The sequence below is a fragment of the Lolium perenne genome, chromosome 6 (genome assembly GCF_019359855.2).
Source record: "Lolium perenne isolate Kyuss_39 chromosome 6, Kyuss_2.0, whole genome shotgun sequence".
In the NCBI taxonomy this organism is placed as follows: domain Eukaryota; kingdom Viridiplantae; phylum Streptophyta; class Magnoliopsida; order Poales; family Poaceae; genus Lolium; species Lolium perenne.
The window spans coordinates 93,182,004-93,198,932 of NC_067249.2; the positions used below are offsets into that span (position 1 = coordinate 93,182,004).

At 43.3% G+C, this 16,929-nt stretch overlaps 1 protein-coding gene across 1 annotated transcript; it reads left to right on the top strand.

Moving 5' to 3' along the window:
* Window positions 1–432: 432 nt before the first annotated feature.
* LOC127344915 (subtilisin-like protease SBT3.8) lies at window positions 433–3,604 on the top strand. The gene is made up of 10 exons (XM_051371274.2): window positions 433–522; window positions 623–714; window positions 817–914; window positions 998–1,159; window positions 1,261–1,874; window positions 2,064–2,131; window positions 2,223–2,489; window positions 2,578–2,695; window positions 2,806–2,977; window positions 3,066–3,604. The coding sequence occupies exons 1-10, from the start codon at window positions 445–447 to the stop codon at window positions 3,602–3,604; spliced, it is 2,208 nt and encodes a 735-aa protein (XP_051227234.1). The 5' UTR covers window positions 433–444.
* Window positions 3,605–16,929: the final 13,325 nt, after the last annotated feature.

Consider the following 16,929-nt stretch of genomic DNA (forward strand, 5'->3'; position numbering starts at 1 on the left):
ATGTCCATCATGAGACTGTGAGAACCGTCAAATACTCGTATTTTCTTTAGCCGTCACGTAGCAACGCACGTGACCGCCATCCAAGCCGCGTGCGTTTTATGCCTGATGCCCAGCCAGAGCTTTGTCTAGAAGTCGATCTCTCAGGTCATTACATCAGAGAACAGCTAAAGTATTTGTATCCGGTGTGCTACTTGGTTGTTTAATCGTAGCGGACCAGATCAAAGCAACAGAAGGCAGCTTCTTTCTTGAAAAGGCATGGTGCATCCTCTAATGACATTGATCCAGTCTCTCATAGTCTCGTTCTCGTGTGTCACCTAACAATACGTGAACAAGTTCCTTTGAGCTGCTCTTTTGCACCCCTTGGTCATTCCTGGCTGCTATATATACATACCATACATACAAACCAAAGAACATAAGAACATAACATTCTTCTCTAAATCGAACATGGATTTGAGAACAGGACTCTGCTGTGCTCTGCTACTTGTGGCACTGTTGCCTCTTTCAGCTAATGCGTCGAGCAAAGTAAGATACTTTCTCTTTGTTCAGAAGGTTTATCTTTTGCATAGTTTCCGCAATTACCCGGCTTATTCTTTCTTAACGACTTTCTGCATCGAAATCTCAGCTCTACATAGTGTATATGGGGGATAAGAAACATGATGATCCATCCGTGGTCACCGCGTCGCACCACGACGCACTAACATCTGTTCTTGGGAGGTACACGTACTAGCCTGTCATAATCCCCGATACATATAATTACAACGAAGTAGAAGTGAAGTGCATAGTTTACAGCTAACATGTTTGTTTTACCTGCGACAGCAAGGACGAAGCCTTGAAGTCTATAGTTTACAGCTACAAGCACGGATTTTCTGGATTCGCGGCAATGCTCACGGAGTCTCAAGCTGAGGCACTAGCAAGTATGTAGATGTCGATCCTGAGATGGGATCTTTGTATTCTACATACATGATAAATGTAATCTAATCAATTATTCCGAATGTAGAGTTCCCTGAAGTTATCACTGTGAAGCGTAACACTTTCCACAAACTGCACACAACTCGGAGTTGGGACTTTCTTGGCCTTGACTATCAACCACCACAACAATCCGGCCTCCTCCAGAAAGCCAAGTATGGTGAAGATGTTATCATCGGTGTCGTGGATACAGGTTTGCCATTCCATCTCAACTTTAAATCCAAAACATGAGAAAAACTAGAGATTGGGCACCAATTGACCCGATGCATACGCATGTGTCATTCTGTTCAACAGGCATATGGCCTGAATCACGAAGCTTTAATGACAGAGGGTATGGCCCTGTGCCGGCACGGTGGAAAGGGAAATGCCAGGCCGGCGAGCAGTTCAACACGACGAGTTGCAACAGAAAGATCATTGGGGCGCGGTCGTACCATCGTGGTATTAGTGCTGAGTCGCTCAAGAGCGACTATAACTCACCTAGGGACATCAACGGCCACGGCACGCACGTCGCCTCGACGATAGCTGGTGTGGAGGTGCAAGGCGTGAGCGTAGGGGGCCTAGCCTCCGGTGTGGCACGCGGTGGGGCGCCACGTGCACGGCTTGCTATCTACAAGGCGTGCTGGGAGGGCGATGGTTGCCCTGACGCTACGGTCCTTGCGGCTATCGATCATGCCATACATGACGGCGTGGATGTGCTATCACTCTCGCTAGGAGGGTTCGGTCCTGAGTACTCCGGGACGCTGCACGCCGTGCAGAGAGGGATCTCGCTCGTGTTCGCCGGTGGGAACGATGGCCCTGTGCCGCAGACGGTGACGAATACCGTTCCTTGGGTCACCACGGTGGCAGCTAGCACAATTGATCGGGCTTTTCCAACAGTGATATCGCTCGGGAATAACGAAAAGTTGGTGGTAAGTACAATCAATTGCACTCTAGCATGCACAGATATATAATTTTAATATAGTTTTAACAAATGAACTTGACTTGGCTAGGGTCGTTGAGACTAGCGACAAATAAATTTTGCTTAAACACAAATCCTTCCCGAAGCTTTTCTTAGCTCGTTTATTGACATCTTAATGTGAGCTTGTTTTCAAACGCAGGGGCAATCTCTTATGCACAATGCGTCTCTGATCAGCAGCGACTTTAAGGACCTAATTTATGCGAGGAGGTAAATGAATTAAGACAGTCACTTGACACATTTATTTCGTAGTAAATCACCATTGAGTCATCCCGAGCTAATATATATTCCTTCTGTGCAGCTGCAGCGCGGAGTTCGTGGCGTCGAGCAACGTCACCGGAAAAATCGTCCTATGCAGTGCACCAGCGCAAGCAAAATTCAGGCCGCCCAGGATAGCATTTGGGGATGCCCTCAATCAAACCTTGATGGCCGGCGCGAAGGGCCTCATCTTTGCACAGTACACTACCAACCTCATGGACAGCCTGGCTGGGATTGAACGCATTATGCCCGTCGTGCTGGTGGATTTTGAGATCGCGCAGAGACTCATATCGTATTTTGACACGGCAGGGTGAGAGCTCAACTGTCTGAAAGAGGATGAACGCGCGTGTTTTATTTTCCTTTCTCTAAGTATTCACATGTGTCTAATGGAATGCTAGGAGTCCGGTGGTGAAGTTCTCCCCTACCATGACCGTTGTTGGAGACGGGGTGTTGTCGCCGAGGGTTGCCTCTTTCTCCTCGAGAGGGCCAAGCCTAGCCTTCCCCGGCATACTCAAGGTATACACCAACGTCACACATAAAAATTGTTCAAAATATAATATCTGCAAACAATTTACTCATTACATCCCCATCTAGCCTCTAAAACATGTATCTTTATGTTTGGATAGCCTGATATAACAGCACCCGGAGTCAGCATCTTGGCAGCCAGACGCGACTCATATGTTTTGTATTCCGGGACATCCATGGCTTGCCCGCATGTGTCGGCGGTCACCGCTTTGATCAAGTCGGTTCACCCTGACTGGTCGCCTGCCATGATCAAGTCCGCCATTGTCACCACAGGTACACAACGAAAGCACACTGAAGTTCTAACACATAAAATCAACATATTTTATGACTAACACAGGCCGTTCCTTTGGATCCCTTGCAGCATCGGTGACCGATCGTTTTGGTATGCTGATACAAGCAGATGCGGTCCCGAGGAAACTGGCCGACCCATTTGATTTTGGTGGTGGCCACATCAACCCAGACAGGGCTGCTGACCCTGGTTTAGTATACAACGTGGATGCGAAGGAGTACAATAATTTCTTTAACTGCACTGTCGGATTATTAGATGGTTGCGACTCCTACCAACTAAATCTTAATCTCCCTTCAATCGCCGTGCCGAACCTCAAGAACCAGGTCACTACATGGCGCACTATCACGAACGTCGGGCCGGTGGAAGCAACTTACCGAGCGGTTGTTGAAGCTCCAGCAGGAGTAGCCGTGTCCGTGGAGCCATCAGTGATCAGTTTCACCGCAGGTAGTAGTAGAAGCGCGACGTTTAAACTAACGTTTACGGTGAAGCAAAGAGTGCAAGGTGGGTACACATTTGGTAGTTTGACATGGTCCGACCAAAGTACGCACTCAGTAAGAATTCCTATTGCTATACGGACCGTGATACAGGACTTTGTCGCAGATACATCTTAAGTTCTCGCGTGTTTATCTTGAATAAAAGTTGGGGCAACTCTGGATATGTATTTATTTATTATTATTTTACACGAAATTCTTTACATGAATATAATATAGAAGTATATATTTTCTCAAGAGATTGTTTCTCCCATTTCAGTATGTTGGTGTCAAATACAATAATTTTTTTATATTAGTTCACAACACGGCCTGACTTCACAATTTTTTTTGTAGCATATTTTCTTCAAATTTTTAATTCTCTAATCATTTCAATCAACTATTTAAACAATAAATGTATGCATATTGTTATAAACAACCTCGTTTTATTGCAGCTTATTTAATTATGCTTACATGCCCTTGTTCACATGGGAACAAATAATCCTTTAAACTGTAACAAATCCAACATATGCTTGTGTGTACTCAAAAGTATGGTGATGATGTGGGGACAGTACTTGTGTATGATCATTATGGGAGAGAAATCCAACTTACCTCTTAAACTTGTCCTAAAATTCAGTTTACAGTGCTTAACTTTAGGTCGGATTAAATTTCACCCATAAACTCAAAAATCCGTTCAGAATACCTACCGAACATATAAACAGAAACATACTCAATCAAATCTAAACTTATATTTTCTTACCTAGAATTCCTACTAGATGGAAGGAGTGACTAGTGATCATAGATAATAACAGAATATCCTCACTGACTTGCCTCGACTTGAGCAGTAGATGAAGCCGGCAAGGCTGCAGCTGCCGGCCACACGCTAGCATCTCGCCGCAATGTAATTATCACACGCGAGATTATTGGGGTCTAACAAAAACATGTATCTATGAAACGGAGATGACAAGGAATTAGAAATTTTGTGTTTTGGAGTCTGAATTGGATTCATGCTTGAAATCTGGTTCATTTAACCTTTTGCCATGTTTTATCATGGGGAGATTTATCCCAAAAATTTCACTCCGTGACAACAAATTAGGGAATGTTGACCCTGCCATAAAAGAAGAAGCAAAAACTAACCCTAGAAATATTTCTAAGAGAATAAAGCATTTCCTCAAAGGTTTAGTTTCAAACCCCTAAAACCCTTGCCAACCATGGCAAGTGAAATTTCTACCATAATATAAAAAATAGAATCATATTTAAACCTACATTATATATTACTCCTTTTCCTATGAAAATTGTATTTAGGTAGTTATTTATTTTCCTTGGTTTTCTTATAGAGGAAAAGGGAAAACATATCTCTATAATTATAAAATAATAATAAAAAATATTTCTTGTTGGTCCGTCAGTTATTGCCCCTGATTTTGGTTGAAATTACACCATATGCCACCACCAAGTCAAAAATAACTATTTGCACCGTTCTAATCTAGGTTACCCATCTCGGCCATCTCCGCCTTGCTCGGTACCATAAGAAAAAAAAAGTGACCGAAGCGCACTCATCTCCTCCTTTTACGGGGAGATACAGTGTTGATTGGTGCTTTCTAGCTTAGTATTTCTAGCTTTCTTGGTGAATCTGGGTATGGTGGCCTCTCAGTCAAACAGCTGAACTTAGCAGCATAATAATGTCACCTCTAAATAATAGACGGTCAGTATTTATGAAACTGTGAATGGATTTTTCTGAGCACTCAAATCGACTACAGAGATGTGAAAGAAGTCGATAGTGCCTCGATTTGGTATTCTGAACTTATCAGAGGAAAATGGCAATCCTTTTGTTCAGTACCTCGATGCAATAATGTCGATGTCCTCGATTTTCTTACAACCCTCACCGCTACTACGCGAATTCCTTTCCAAGCCGTGACTCCCCTAAATCTTACATTCTGCGTTGATATGCCGTCAAATTCTTCGTATATGGATGCCTAGCTGTATTTATTATTATTATACTCCCTATAAACTTATAAGGCAATTATGTATTCTTTGTGTCATGTCACGGATGTCTATGAATTTCTCTTCCACTATGCCATATGCTTTTTGAAGATACTACCTCTGGTCTGAATTAATCAACACCACCACAGTACAAAATTGCATGCAGAGCAACTACCTTGATGTCAATTAAATGTAAATAGAGGGAGTAATTGTTAAGTCCATAAAACTTAAATAAATGTCCAATATAAATCAACCCGGTGCAACGCACGGGAAAATTTCCTAGTATCTATAAGGGATTTCTATTTTCGTGCCCTCGGTTCCTTAGTTGTGCTCAGTTTTCTCCAGCTCCTTAGTTTTTCCTCAGTTTTCCCCAAGACCTTGTCTGAAACCATCACAGGTGCTGTAACGGCCGGTTGCCCGACGGTTGACCGTTATCTTCTGACTAGGTGATTTGAGAAGGCCTTTGAGAAGTGGCAATTTGTGGTAAAACTTGATTTATCTATGACTTATCATGTTTTGAGAACTGGCAATTTGTGGTAAAGACTCCATGAGTATGTGCCACTATTTTTCGGAATTTTTTGCACATTAAATGACTCATTTAACTAGTTAATCCCATTTATTGACTGTCTGTTGACCAGCTACTGTAGGATAACGTTGCATAGAAAACAAAAAAAAATTCCTACCGCGAACACGCAATCCAAGCCAAGATGCAATCTAGAAGACGGTAGCAACGAGGGGGTATCGAGTCTCACCCTTGAAGAGATTCCAAAGCCTACAAGATGAGGCTCTTGTTGCTGCGGTAGACGATCACTTGCCGCTTGCAAAAGCGCGTAGAAGATCTTGATCACGATCGGTTCCGGCGCCACGAACGGGCAGCACCTCCGTACTCGGTCACACGTTCGGTTGTTGATGAAGACGACGTCCACCTCCCCGTTCCAGCGGGCAGCGGAAGTAGTAGCTCCTCTTGAATCCGACAGCACGACGGCGTGGTGTCGGTGGCGGTGTAGAAGTCCGGCGGAGCTTCGCTAAGCTACGCGGGAAATATGAAGTGGAGGAGCAAAGCTAGGGTTTGGGAGGGGGTGGCCGGCCACTCAAGGGGGGCGGCCAAGCTATGGTCTTGGGGTGGCCGGCCCCCTCCCTTGGCCCCTCATTATATAGGTGGATCCCAAGTGTTGGTGTCCAAGTCTTCGAATAAGACCCGAAACCAAAACCTTCCATAGGAGGGGGCAAACCTAGCCCAACTAGGACTCCCACCCAAAGGTGGGATTCCCACCTCCCATGTGGGGGGTGGCCGGCCCCCTATGGTGGAGTCCACTTGGGACTCCACCCCCACTAGGGCTGGCCGGCCATGGAGGTGGAGTCCCTTGTGGACTCCACCTTCCTTGGTGGTTTCTTCCGGACTTTTCTAGAACCTTCTAGAACCTTCCATAGAACCTTCCGCGACATTTTATTTCACATAAAATAACATCCTATATATGAATCTTATTCTCCGGACCATTCGGAACTCCTCGTGATGTCCGGGATCTCATCCGGACTCCGAACAAATATTCGAACTCCATTCCATAATTCAAGTGCTACCATTTCAACATCCAACTTTAAGTGTGTCACCCTACGGTTCGAGAACTATGCGGACATGGTTGAGTACTCACTCCGACCAATAACCAATAGCGGGATCTGGAGATCCATAATGGCTCCCACATATTCAACGATGACTTTAGTGATCGAATGAACCATTCACATAAATTACCAATTCCCTTTGTCTCACGATATTTTACTTGTCCGAGGTTTGATCTTCGGTATCACTCTATACCTTGTTCAACCTCGTCTCCTGACAAGTACTCTTTACTCGTACCGTGGTATGTGGTCTCTTATGAACTCATTCATATGCTTGCAAGACATTAGACGACATTCCACCGAGAGGGCCCAGAGTATATCTATCCGTCATCGGGATGGACAAATCCCACTGTTGATCCATATGCCTCAACTCATACTTTCCGGATACTTAATCCCACCTTTATAGCCACCCATTTACGCAGTGGTGTTTGGTGTAATCAAAGTACCTTTCCGGTATAAGTGATTTACATGATCTCATGGTCATAAGGACTAGGTAACTATGTATCAAAAGCTTATAGCAAATAACTTAATGACGAGATCTTATGCTACGCTTAATTGGGTGTGTCCATTATATCATTCACACAATGACATAACCTTGTTATTAATAACATCCAATGTTCATGATTATGAAACTAATCATCCATTAATCAACAAGCTAGTTTAAGAGGCATACTAGGGACTTCTTGTTTTCTACATATCACACATGTACTAATGTTTCGGTTAATACAATTATAGCATGATATATAAACATTTATCATAAACATAAAGATATAAATAATAACCACTTTATTATTGCCTCTAGGGCATATCTCCTTCAGCTACTTGAGGGTAAAATTGAGCATATTGCACTAGCCAGTATTAGCACTCAAGGGGAAAACTGAGCGCATAAAAAATACTAGTATAATACTCGAGGTTATAACTGAGTATATCTAAATTTTCAGGGTTAGACTCGAGGACGCGTGTTGCGGTGTAGAAATGGAAGACGTGCAATTGTTGGCGCGTAGACACGGGTCGCGGTGCAGAAGTCGAAAACGTGCAATCGTGGACGCGTGTCGCATTGCAGAACTCCAAAACGTGCAGATGTGCAGCGGTGGACGCGTAGGACGCGGGTGATACGTCTCCGACGTATCGATAATTTCTTATGTTCCATGCCACATTATTGATGATATCTACATGTTTTATGCATACTTTAAGTCATATTTATGCGTTTTCCGGAACTAACCTATTGACGAGATGCCGAAGGGCAGATTCTTTGTTCTGCTGTTTTTGGTTTCAGAAATCCTAGTAAGGAAATATTCTCGGAATCGGACGAAATCAACGCCCAGCATCTTAGGATCCCACGAAGCTTCCAGAACACCCGAGAGGAGCCAGAGGGGGGCCACAGGCCCACCAGACACTACCCTGGCACGGCCAAGGGGGGCCCGCGCCCCCCTGTTGTGTCGTCGCCTCGTTGACCTTCTGACGCCGCCTCTTCGCCTATTTAAAGGTCCCTGACCTAAATCTTCGATATGGGAAGAGCCACGATACGGAAGGCTTCTCCATCGACACCGCTGCCATCTCCACCGCCATCTTCATCAACGCTGTTGTCTCCCATGAGGAGGGAGTAGTTCTCCATCGAGGCTAAGGGCTGTACCGGTAGCTATGTGGTTAATCTCTCTCCTATGTACTTCAATACAATGATCTCATGAGCTGCCTTACATGATTGAGATTCATATGAGTTTTGTATCACTATTCATCTATGTGCTACTCTAGTGATGTTATTAAAGTACTCTATTCCTCCTGCACTGTGTAATGGTGACAGTGTGTGCATCGTGTAGTACTTGGCGTAGGTTATGATTGTAATCTCTTGTAGATTATGAAGTTAATTATTGCTATGATAGTATTGATGTGATCTATGCCTCCTTCATAGTGTGATGATGACAGTGTGCATGCTATGTTAGTACTTGGTGTAGTTGTGTTGATCTATCATGCACTCTATGGTTATTTAAATATGAATATCGAATATTGTGGAGCTTGTTAACTCCGGCATTGAGGGTTCGTATAATCCTACACAGTTAGTGGTGTTCATCATCCAAAAAGAGAGTGTAGAGTCTAGCATCTATCTATTTATTCTGTTATGTGATCAAAGTTGAGAGTGTCCACTAGTGAAAGTATGATCCCTAGGCCTTGTTCCTAAATACTGCTATCGCTGCTTGTTTACTGTTCTACTGCATCTGTACTGTCCGCAATATTACCACCATCAACCACACGCCAGTCCTGGGTAGCAAAGCACTTTTCTGGCGCCGTTACTACTGCTCATACTTATTCATACCACCTGTATTTCACTATCTCTTCGCCGAACTAGTGCACCTATTAGGTGTGTTGGGGACACAAGAGACTTCTTGCTTTGTGGTTGCAGGGTTGCATGAGAGGGATATCTTTGACCTCTTCCTCCCCGAGTTCGATAAACCTTGGGTGATCCACTTAAGGGAAACTTGCTGCTGTTCTACAAACCTCTGCTCTTGGAGGTCCAACACTGTCTACAAGAATAGAAGCACCCGTAGACATCAAGCACTTTTCTGGCGCCGTTGCCGAGGAGGAAAGGTAAAAGGTACTCACACTCCGGATCTCGGCTACTAAGCTATTTTCCGCCGTTGTAAGTACTCGAAGCTATTTCCTTTAGATCCTGCAATTGCATCTTTTTGTTTCTTGTTTACACTAGTTAGGCATAATGGAAAACAACAAAAATATGAGAGATCTTTATGAACTTTATCTTGAATTAGGACATGATGTGTTTGAAGAGAGAATTAAAAAACCCATGGAACTTTATATGCATGCTAATAGGGGTGCTATTAATATGAATGCTTTGAACACTATTGTTGCTAATGCTATGGAAAATTCTAAGCTTAGGGAGGTCGGTTTTGATGAAAATGATCTCTTTAGCCCTCCGGGTATTGAGGAGAAAGTTTATGTTGATTATGATATGCCTCCCATATATGATGATTATAATGATAGTAGCCTTTTGTTACCGCCTGTTATGGAGGATAAATTTGATTATGATTACAATATGCCTCCTATATTTGATGATGAGAATAAAAATGATAGCTACTTTGTTGAATTCGCTCCCACTATTACTACTAAAATTGATTATGCTTATGTGGAGAGTAATAATTTTATGCATGAGACTCATGATAAGAATGCTTTAGCTTTATGTGATAGTTATATTGTTGAGTTTGCTCATGTTGCTACTGAAAGTTATTATGAGAGAGGAAAATATGGTTGTAGAAATTTTCGTGTTACTAAAACACCTCTCTTTTTGCTGAAAATCTTGAAGCTGCACTTGTTTTATCTTTCTATACTTGTTGCATTATGCTTTATGAACTTGTTTATTTACAAGATTCCTTTTCATAGGAAGCATGTTAGGATTAAATTTTCTTTTAATTTGCTTCTTGATGCTCTCTTTTGCTTCAAATACTATTTCTTGCGAGTGCATCATTAAAACTGCTGAGCCCATCTTAATCGCTATAAAGAAAGAACTTCTTGGGAGATAACCCATGTGTTTATTTTACTACAGTAACTTTGTTTTATATTTGAGTCTTGGAAGTTGTTACTACTGTAGCAACCTCTCCTTATCTTATTTTGTTGCATTGTTGTGCCAAGTAAAGTCTTTGATAGTAAGGTTCATACTAGATTTGGATTACTGTGCAGAAACAGATTTCTTGCTGTCACGAATCTGGGCCTAATTCTCTGTATGTAACTAAGAAAATTCTGCCAATTTACGTGAGTGATCCTCAGATATGTACGCAACTTTCATTCAATTTGAGAATTTTAGTTTGAGCAAGTCTGGTGCCTCTTAGAAATTCGTCTTTACGGACTGTTCTGTTTTGACAGATTCTGCCTTTTATTTCGCATTGCCTCTTTTGCTATGTGGGATGGATTTCTTTGTTCCATTAACTCCCAGTAGCTTTGAGAAATATCTAGAAGTGTTAAGAATGATTGTTTCACCTCTGAACATGTGAATTTTTTATTATGCACTAACCCTCTAATGAGTTTGTTTCGAGTTTGGTGTGGAGGAAGTTTTCAAGGGTCAAGAGAGGAGGATGATATAATATGATCAAGAAGAGTAAAAGCTCTAAGCTTGGGGATGCCCCGGTGGTTCACCCCTGCATATTTCAAGAAGACTCAAACATCTAAGCTTGGGGATGCCCAAGGCATCCCCTTCTTCATCGACAAAATTATCAGGTTCCTTCTCTTGAAACTATATTTTTATTCGGTCACATCTTATGTACTTTACTTGGAGCGTCTGTTTGTTTTTGTTTTTGTTTTTGTTTTTGTTTGAATAAATTCTTGTGTGGGAGAGAGACACGCTCCGCTGGTTCATATGAACACATGTGTTCTTAGCTTTACTTCTAATGTTCATGGCGAAGGTTGAAACTGCTTCGTTAATTGTTATATGGTTGGAAACGGAAAATGATACATGTAGTAATTGGTAAAATGTCTTGGATAATTTGATACTTGGCAATTGTTGTGCTCATGTTTAAGCTCTTGCATCATATACTTTGCACCCATTAATGAAGAAATACATAGAGCTTGCTAAAATTTGGTTTGCATAATTGGTCTCTCTAAGGTCTAGATAATTTCTAGTAAAAGTTTGAACAACAAGGAAGACGGTGTAGAGTCTTATAATGTTTACAATATGTCTTTTATGTGAGTTTTGCTGCACCGCTTCATCCTTGTGTTTGTTTCAAATAAACCTTGCTAGCCTAAACCTTGTATCGAGAGGGAATACTTCTCATGCATCCAAAATCCTTGAGCCAACCACTATGCCATTTGTGTCCACCATACCTACCTACTACATGGTATTTCTCCGCCATTCCAAAGTAAATTGCTTGAGTTCTACCTTTAAAATTTCTATCCTCTACCTTTGCAATATATAGCTCATGGGACAAATAGCCTAAAAACTATTGTGGTATTGAATATGTACTTATGAACTTTATCTCTTATTAAGTTGCTTGTTGAGCGATAACCATGTTCCTGGGGACGCCATCAACTACTCTTTGTTGAATATCATGTGAGTTGCTATGCATGTCCGTCTTGTCTGAAGTAAGGGAGATTACCGCTAGAATGGTTAGAGCATGCATAATGTTAGAGAAGAACATTGGGCCGCTAACTAAAGCCATGATCCATGGTGGAAGTTTCAGTTTTGGACAAATATCCTCAATCTCATATGAGAAAATTAATTGTTGTTGAATGCTTAAGCATTAAAGAGGAGTCCATTATTTGTTGTCTATGTTGTCCCGGTATGGATGTCTAAGTTGAGAATAATCAATAGCGAGAAATCCAATGCGAGCTTTCTCCTTAGACCTTTGTACAGGCGGCATAGAGGTACCCCTTTGTGACACTTGGTTAAAACATATGTATTGCGATGATAATCCAGGTAATCCGAGCTAATTAGGACAAGGTGCGGGCACTATTAGTATACTATGCATAAGGCTTGCAACTTGTAAGATATAATTTACATAACACATATGCTTTATTACTACCGTTGACAAAATTGTTTCTTGTTTTCAAAACCAAAGCTCTAGCACAAATATAGCAATCAATGCTTCCCTCTACGAAGGGCCATTCTTTTACTTTTATGTTGAGTCAGTTCACCTATCTCTCTCCACCTCAAGAAGCAAACACTTGTGTGAACTGTGCATTGATTCCTACATACTTGCATATTGCACTTGTTATATTACTTTGCATTGACAATTATCCATGAGATATACATGTTACAAGTTGAAAGCAACCGCTGAAACTTCATCTTCCTTTGTGTTGCTTCAATGCCTTTACTTTGAATTATTGCTTTATGAGTTAACTCTTAGGCAAGACTTATTGATGCCTGTCTTGAAGTACTATTCATGAAAAGTCTTTGCTTTATGATTCATTTATTTACTCATGTCATTTACATTGTTTTGATCGCTGCATTCATTACATATGCTTACAATAGTATGATCAAGGTTATGATGGCATGTCACTCCAGAAATTATCTTTGTTATCGTTTACCTGCTCGGGACGAGCAGAAACTAAGCTTGGGGATGTTGATACGTCTCCGACGTATCGATAATTTCTTATGTTACATGCCACATTATTGATGATATCTACATGTTTTATGCATACTTTAAGTCATATTTATGCGTTTTCCGGAACTAACCTATTGACGAGATGCCGAAGGGCCAGTTGCTGTTTTCTGCTGTTTTTGGTTTCAGAAATCCTAGTAAGGAAATATTCTTGGAATCGGACGAAATCAACGCCCAGCATCTTAGGATCCCACGAAGCTTCCAGAACACCCGAGAGGAGCCAGAGGGGGGCCACAGGCCCACCAGACACTACCCTGGCGCGGCCAAAGGGGGGCCCGCGCCCCCCTATTGTGTCGTCGCCTCGTTGACCTTCTGACGCCGCCTCTTCGCCTATTTAAAGGTCCCTGACCTAAATCTTCGATACGGGAAGAGCCACGATACGGAAGGCTTCTCCATCGACACCGCTGCCATCTCCACCGCCATCTTCATCAACTCTGCTGTCTCCCATGAGGAGGGAGTAGTTCTCCATCGAGGCTAAGGGCTGTACCGGTAGCTATGTGGTTAATCTCTCTCCTATGTACTTCAATACAATGATCTCATGAGCTGCCTTACATGATTGAGATTCATATGAGTTTTGTATCACTATTCATCTATGTGCTACTCTAGTGATGTTATTAAAGTACTCTATTCCTCCTGCACGGCGTAATGGTGACAGTGTGTGCATCGTGTAGTACTTGGCGTAGGTTATGATTGTAATCTCTTGTAGATTATGAAGTTAATTATTGCTATGATAGTATTGATGTGATCTATGCCTCCTTCATAGTGTGATGGTGACAGTGTGCATGCTATGTTAGTACTTGGTGTAGTTGTGTTGATCTATCATGCACTCTATGGTTATTTAAATATGAATATCGAATATTGTGGAGCTTGTTAACTCCGGCATTGAGGGTTTGTGTAATCCTACACAGTTAGTGGTGTTCATCATCCAACAAGAGAGTGTAGAGTCTAGCATCTATCTATTTATTCTGTTATGTGATCAAAGTTGAGAGTGTCCACTAGTGAAAGTATGATCCCTAGGCCTTGTTCCTAAATACTGCTATCGCTGCTTGTTTACTGTTCTACTACATCTGTACTATCCGCAATATTACCACCATCAACCACACGCCAGTCCTGGGCAGCAAAGCACTTTTCTGGCGCCGTTACTACTGCTCATACTTATTCATACCACATGTATTTCACTATCTCTTCGCCGAACTAGTGCACCTATTAGGTGTGTTGGGGACACAAGAGACTTCTTGCTTTGTGGTTGCAGAGTTGCATGAGAGGGATATCTTTGACCTCTTCCTCCCTGAGTTCGATAAACCTTGGGTGATCCACTTAAGGGAAACTTGCTGATGTTCTACAAACCTCTGCTCTTGGAGGCCCAACACTGTCTACAAGAATAGAAGCACCCGTAGACATCAGCGGGTCGCATTAACCACCCCTTGCCTTTATAGACGCCTCCTCCCACTATCTCTGTCACTCTCAATCACCCACGCAATGCCGCCTCTCTCACGTCCCATCATCTTCTTCAAAGCAAAAAAACCCTGTCCCTCTCCCTCTCCTATGTCGGCGAGATGGACAAGGAGAATGCCAATCCCATCGTCCACGGCGCCATCAGCTACAAGCGCGACGCCTCCCTCTTCGACGCCGTCCCCTCAACGGACGTCGCCGCCTCCTCCACCGGTGCATCAGAGGCTACTGCCACCGGTCGCGGTCAGATCCCACCGGGATATGGCCCCTACGAGTATGTGTCGTACGTCTCGCCTCCGAACCCCTAAGACACCTCCATGGAGGACGCATGGAGCGAGGTAAATACGGTTTGCTTCCTTTTTTGTTCCCCATTTCTTTTTGAACCCTATTTTTGCTGGTGTAGATGGATCTGTAGATGGATGAGTATTGGGCTAATATTTGCGCCGATTTTATTCCATTTTGCTTTGATCCCTCCTTGATTTCGTTTAAGATTTGGGGTTCGGCCGTTCGGTTAATTTATGCAGGTAAAAATGGGATCTCAATCAGTTAATTTATGCAAGTAATCATAGGATCTCAATCAGTTATTTTATGCACGAATCAAAAGATATCAACCGTTTAATTTTGTAAATAATCTGGAATGTGTTCAAGTTCAGATCTGGAATCTGTTTCTTTGCCTATGATGAATCGGTGGGCACAGATTTTTACAGGGAGGGTTCAGCGAACCATTTCTGTGTACAAATCTGTTGTGCATGGGCTTTGGTTCGCTGACTACATCCCTGTAGACATATAATCGTGTCCATTCTAACTGAGGCTGCCTCTGTTTTTCCTAACTTTGTTATCATGCACGTTCGTCATTGTTGCAACTCATTCACTACTAGTTCCCGTTTGATATGTATCAACTGTCTGGCAGCGACGTCGGCAGCGACGACGAGCACCATGACATCAAGACTCGTCAGGTGCTGCGGAGGCTGCAGGTCGGCCAGTACGTCTCCTACTTCGCCAAGGGTGTCTACAGGTGCCCCTTATGCACTAGGAGGCTCGGCGGCACTGACTTCAACTGCCTCCTCACGCATGCCGAGAACATCGGCAACACCAACCCCAAGGTCGGCGCGTCGGTGAACCCCCACTCCTTCCGCGCCAAGCACATGGCGCTTGGCATGCACCTCCGCAGCATCCAGCGGATGGAGATCTCCGTCGGGCGCATGCCTCCGCTCAAGCCCAAGGCTCCCAAGGGGAGCAACAAGTGGAGGCAGAGGCAGATGGGGTAGGCGGAGTCCTGGACGTGTGCTGTTGCTGCCTCCTCCATTTTGTTGTTGGGATCCCTTTGTTGTTAGCTAGGGATCCCTTGTTGTTATGTTGTTAGTATGATGGTGCTGTGAAGAACCTCGAACCTGTTACTATGTTTGGCTGCTGTATGCAGCTTATTATCTAGGGAGGGATCCCTATTATCTATCCCTATTCTATTATATGATCGTGTGAATTTATCGTACATTCCCTGTAGATTTGCTTCTAGATTTAACTACATACATATGGACCAGATGGAGTACTAGATTGGGCTCCCTACTAGATTTGCTGCCATATTGGGCAAACAACGAGGGCCAAAAGGCACAAATAATAATTGAAGAAAGACATAAATGCAAGCTTCTCTATATTTGATACTAATTAGGTGAAAAAAGGCAGAGGGAAGGAGGCGGAAAAGGTACTCTTAAAAGGGAAAATGCCAATTTGGGTCGAGAGAGAGACAAAACCCAGCTCCTGCTCACGTGCAACCAAACGCTATCTCGTCCTATCCCACGCGGTCCCTTTCTACCAGCCCCACGCGACACGGGCCCACACGACGCGGCCCCACACGTCAGCACGGAACGGTAAACTAAACGGGAATCCTGCCGTCTGAGCTGCTTCTGCGCGTTTCAAACAAGGACTTGGGGAAAACTGAGGAAAAACTAAGGAGCTGGGGAAAAATGAGCACAACTAAGGACCCGAGGGCACGAAAATAGAAATCCCTATCTATAATTATTTTTGCACTAAAAAATCGAGGGAGATTTCACATTGATATGTTATCCTATGTAGAACCTAGTTTAACCTAGCCCAAGCGGGGGTAGCCCCCAGCCACTCTAACCCTGGCCCGGGGAGAAGAAAATGGGTTGTTTTGATCTTGCCCCCCCCCCCCCCCCCCCCCCCCCCGAAAGCGTGCGTTGTGTCTATCACGGGTTTTAAAGCACCCTCTGGCATGTCAGGGAGGAATGGCTGAATCGGCATTTTCCGTGGAGCCTGGCCCGTTCGAGTGTAAAATGTGAAAGAATGCACGCCCTCATGCAACGG

Excerpts from the sequence above, each read along its gene's own strand:
- LOC127344915 (XM_051371274.2), top strand. The coding sequence starts at position 445 with ATGGATTTGAGAACAGGACTCTGCTGTGCTCTGCTACTTGTGGCACTG. Across the intron at positions 1,160-1,260 it reads CATCGGTGTCGTGGATACAG|GCATATGGCCTGAATCACGA; the intron begins GTTTGCCATTCC and ends TCTGTTCAACAG. Across the intron at positions 2,132-2,222 it reads GACCTAATTTATGCGAGGAG|CTGCAGCGCGGAGTTCGTGG; the intron begins GTAAATGAATTA and ends CCTTCTGTGCAG.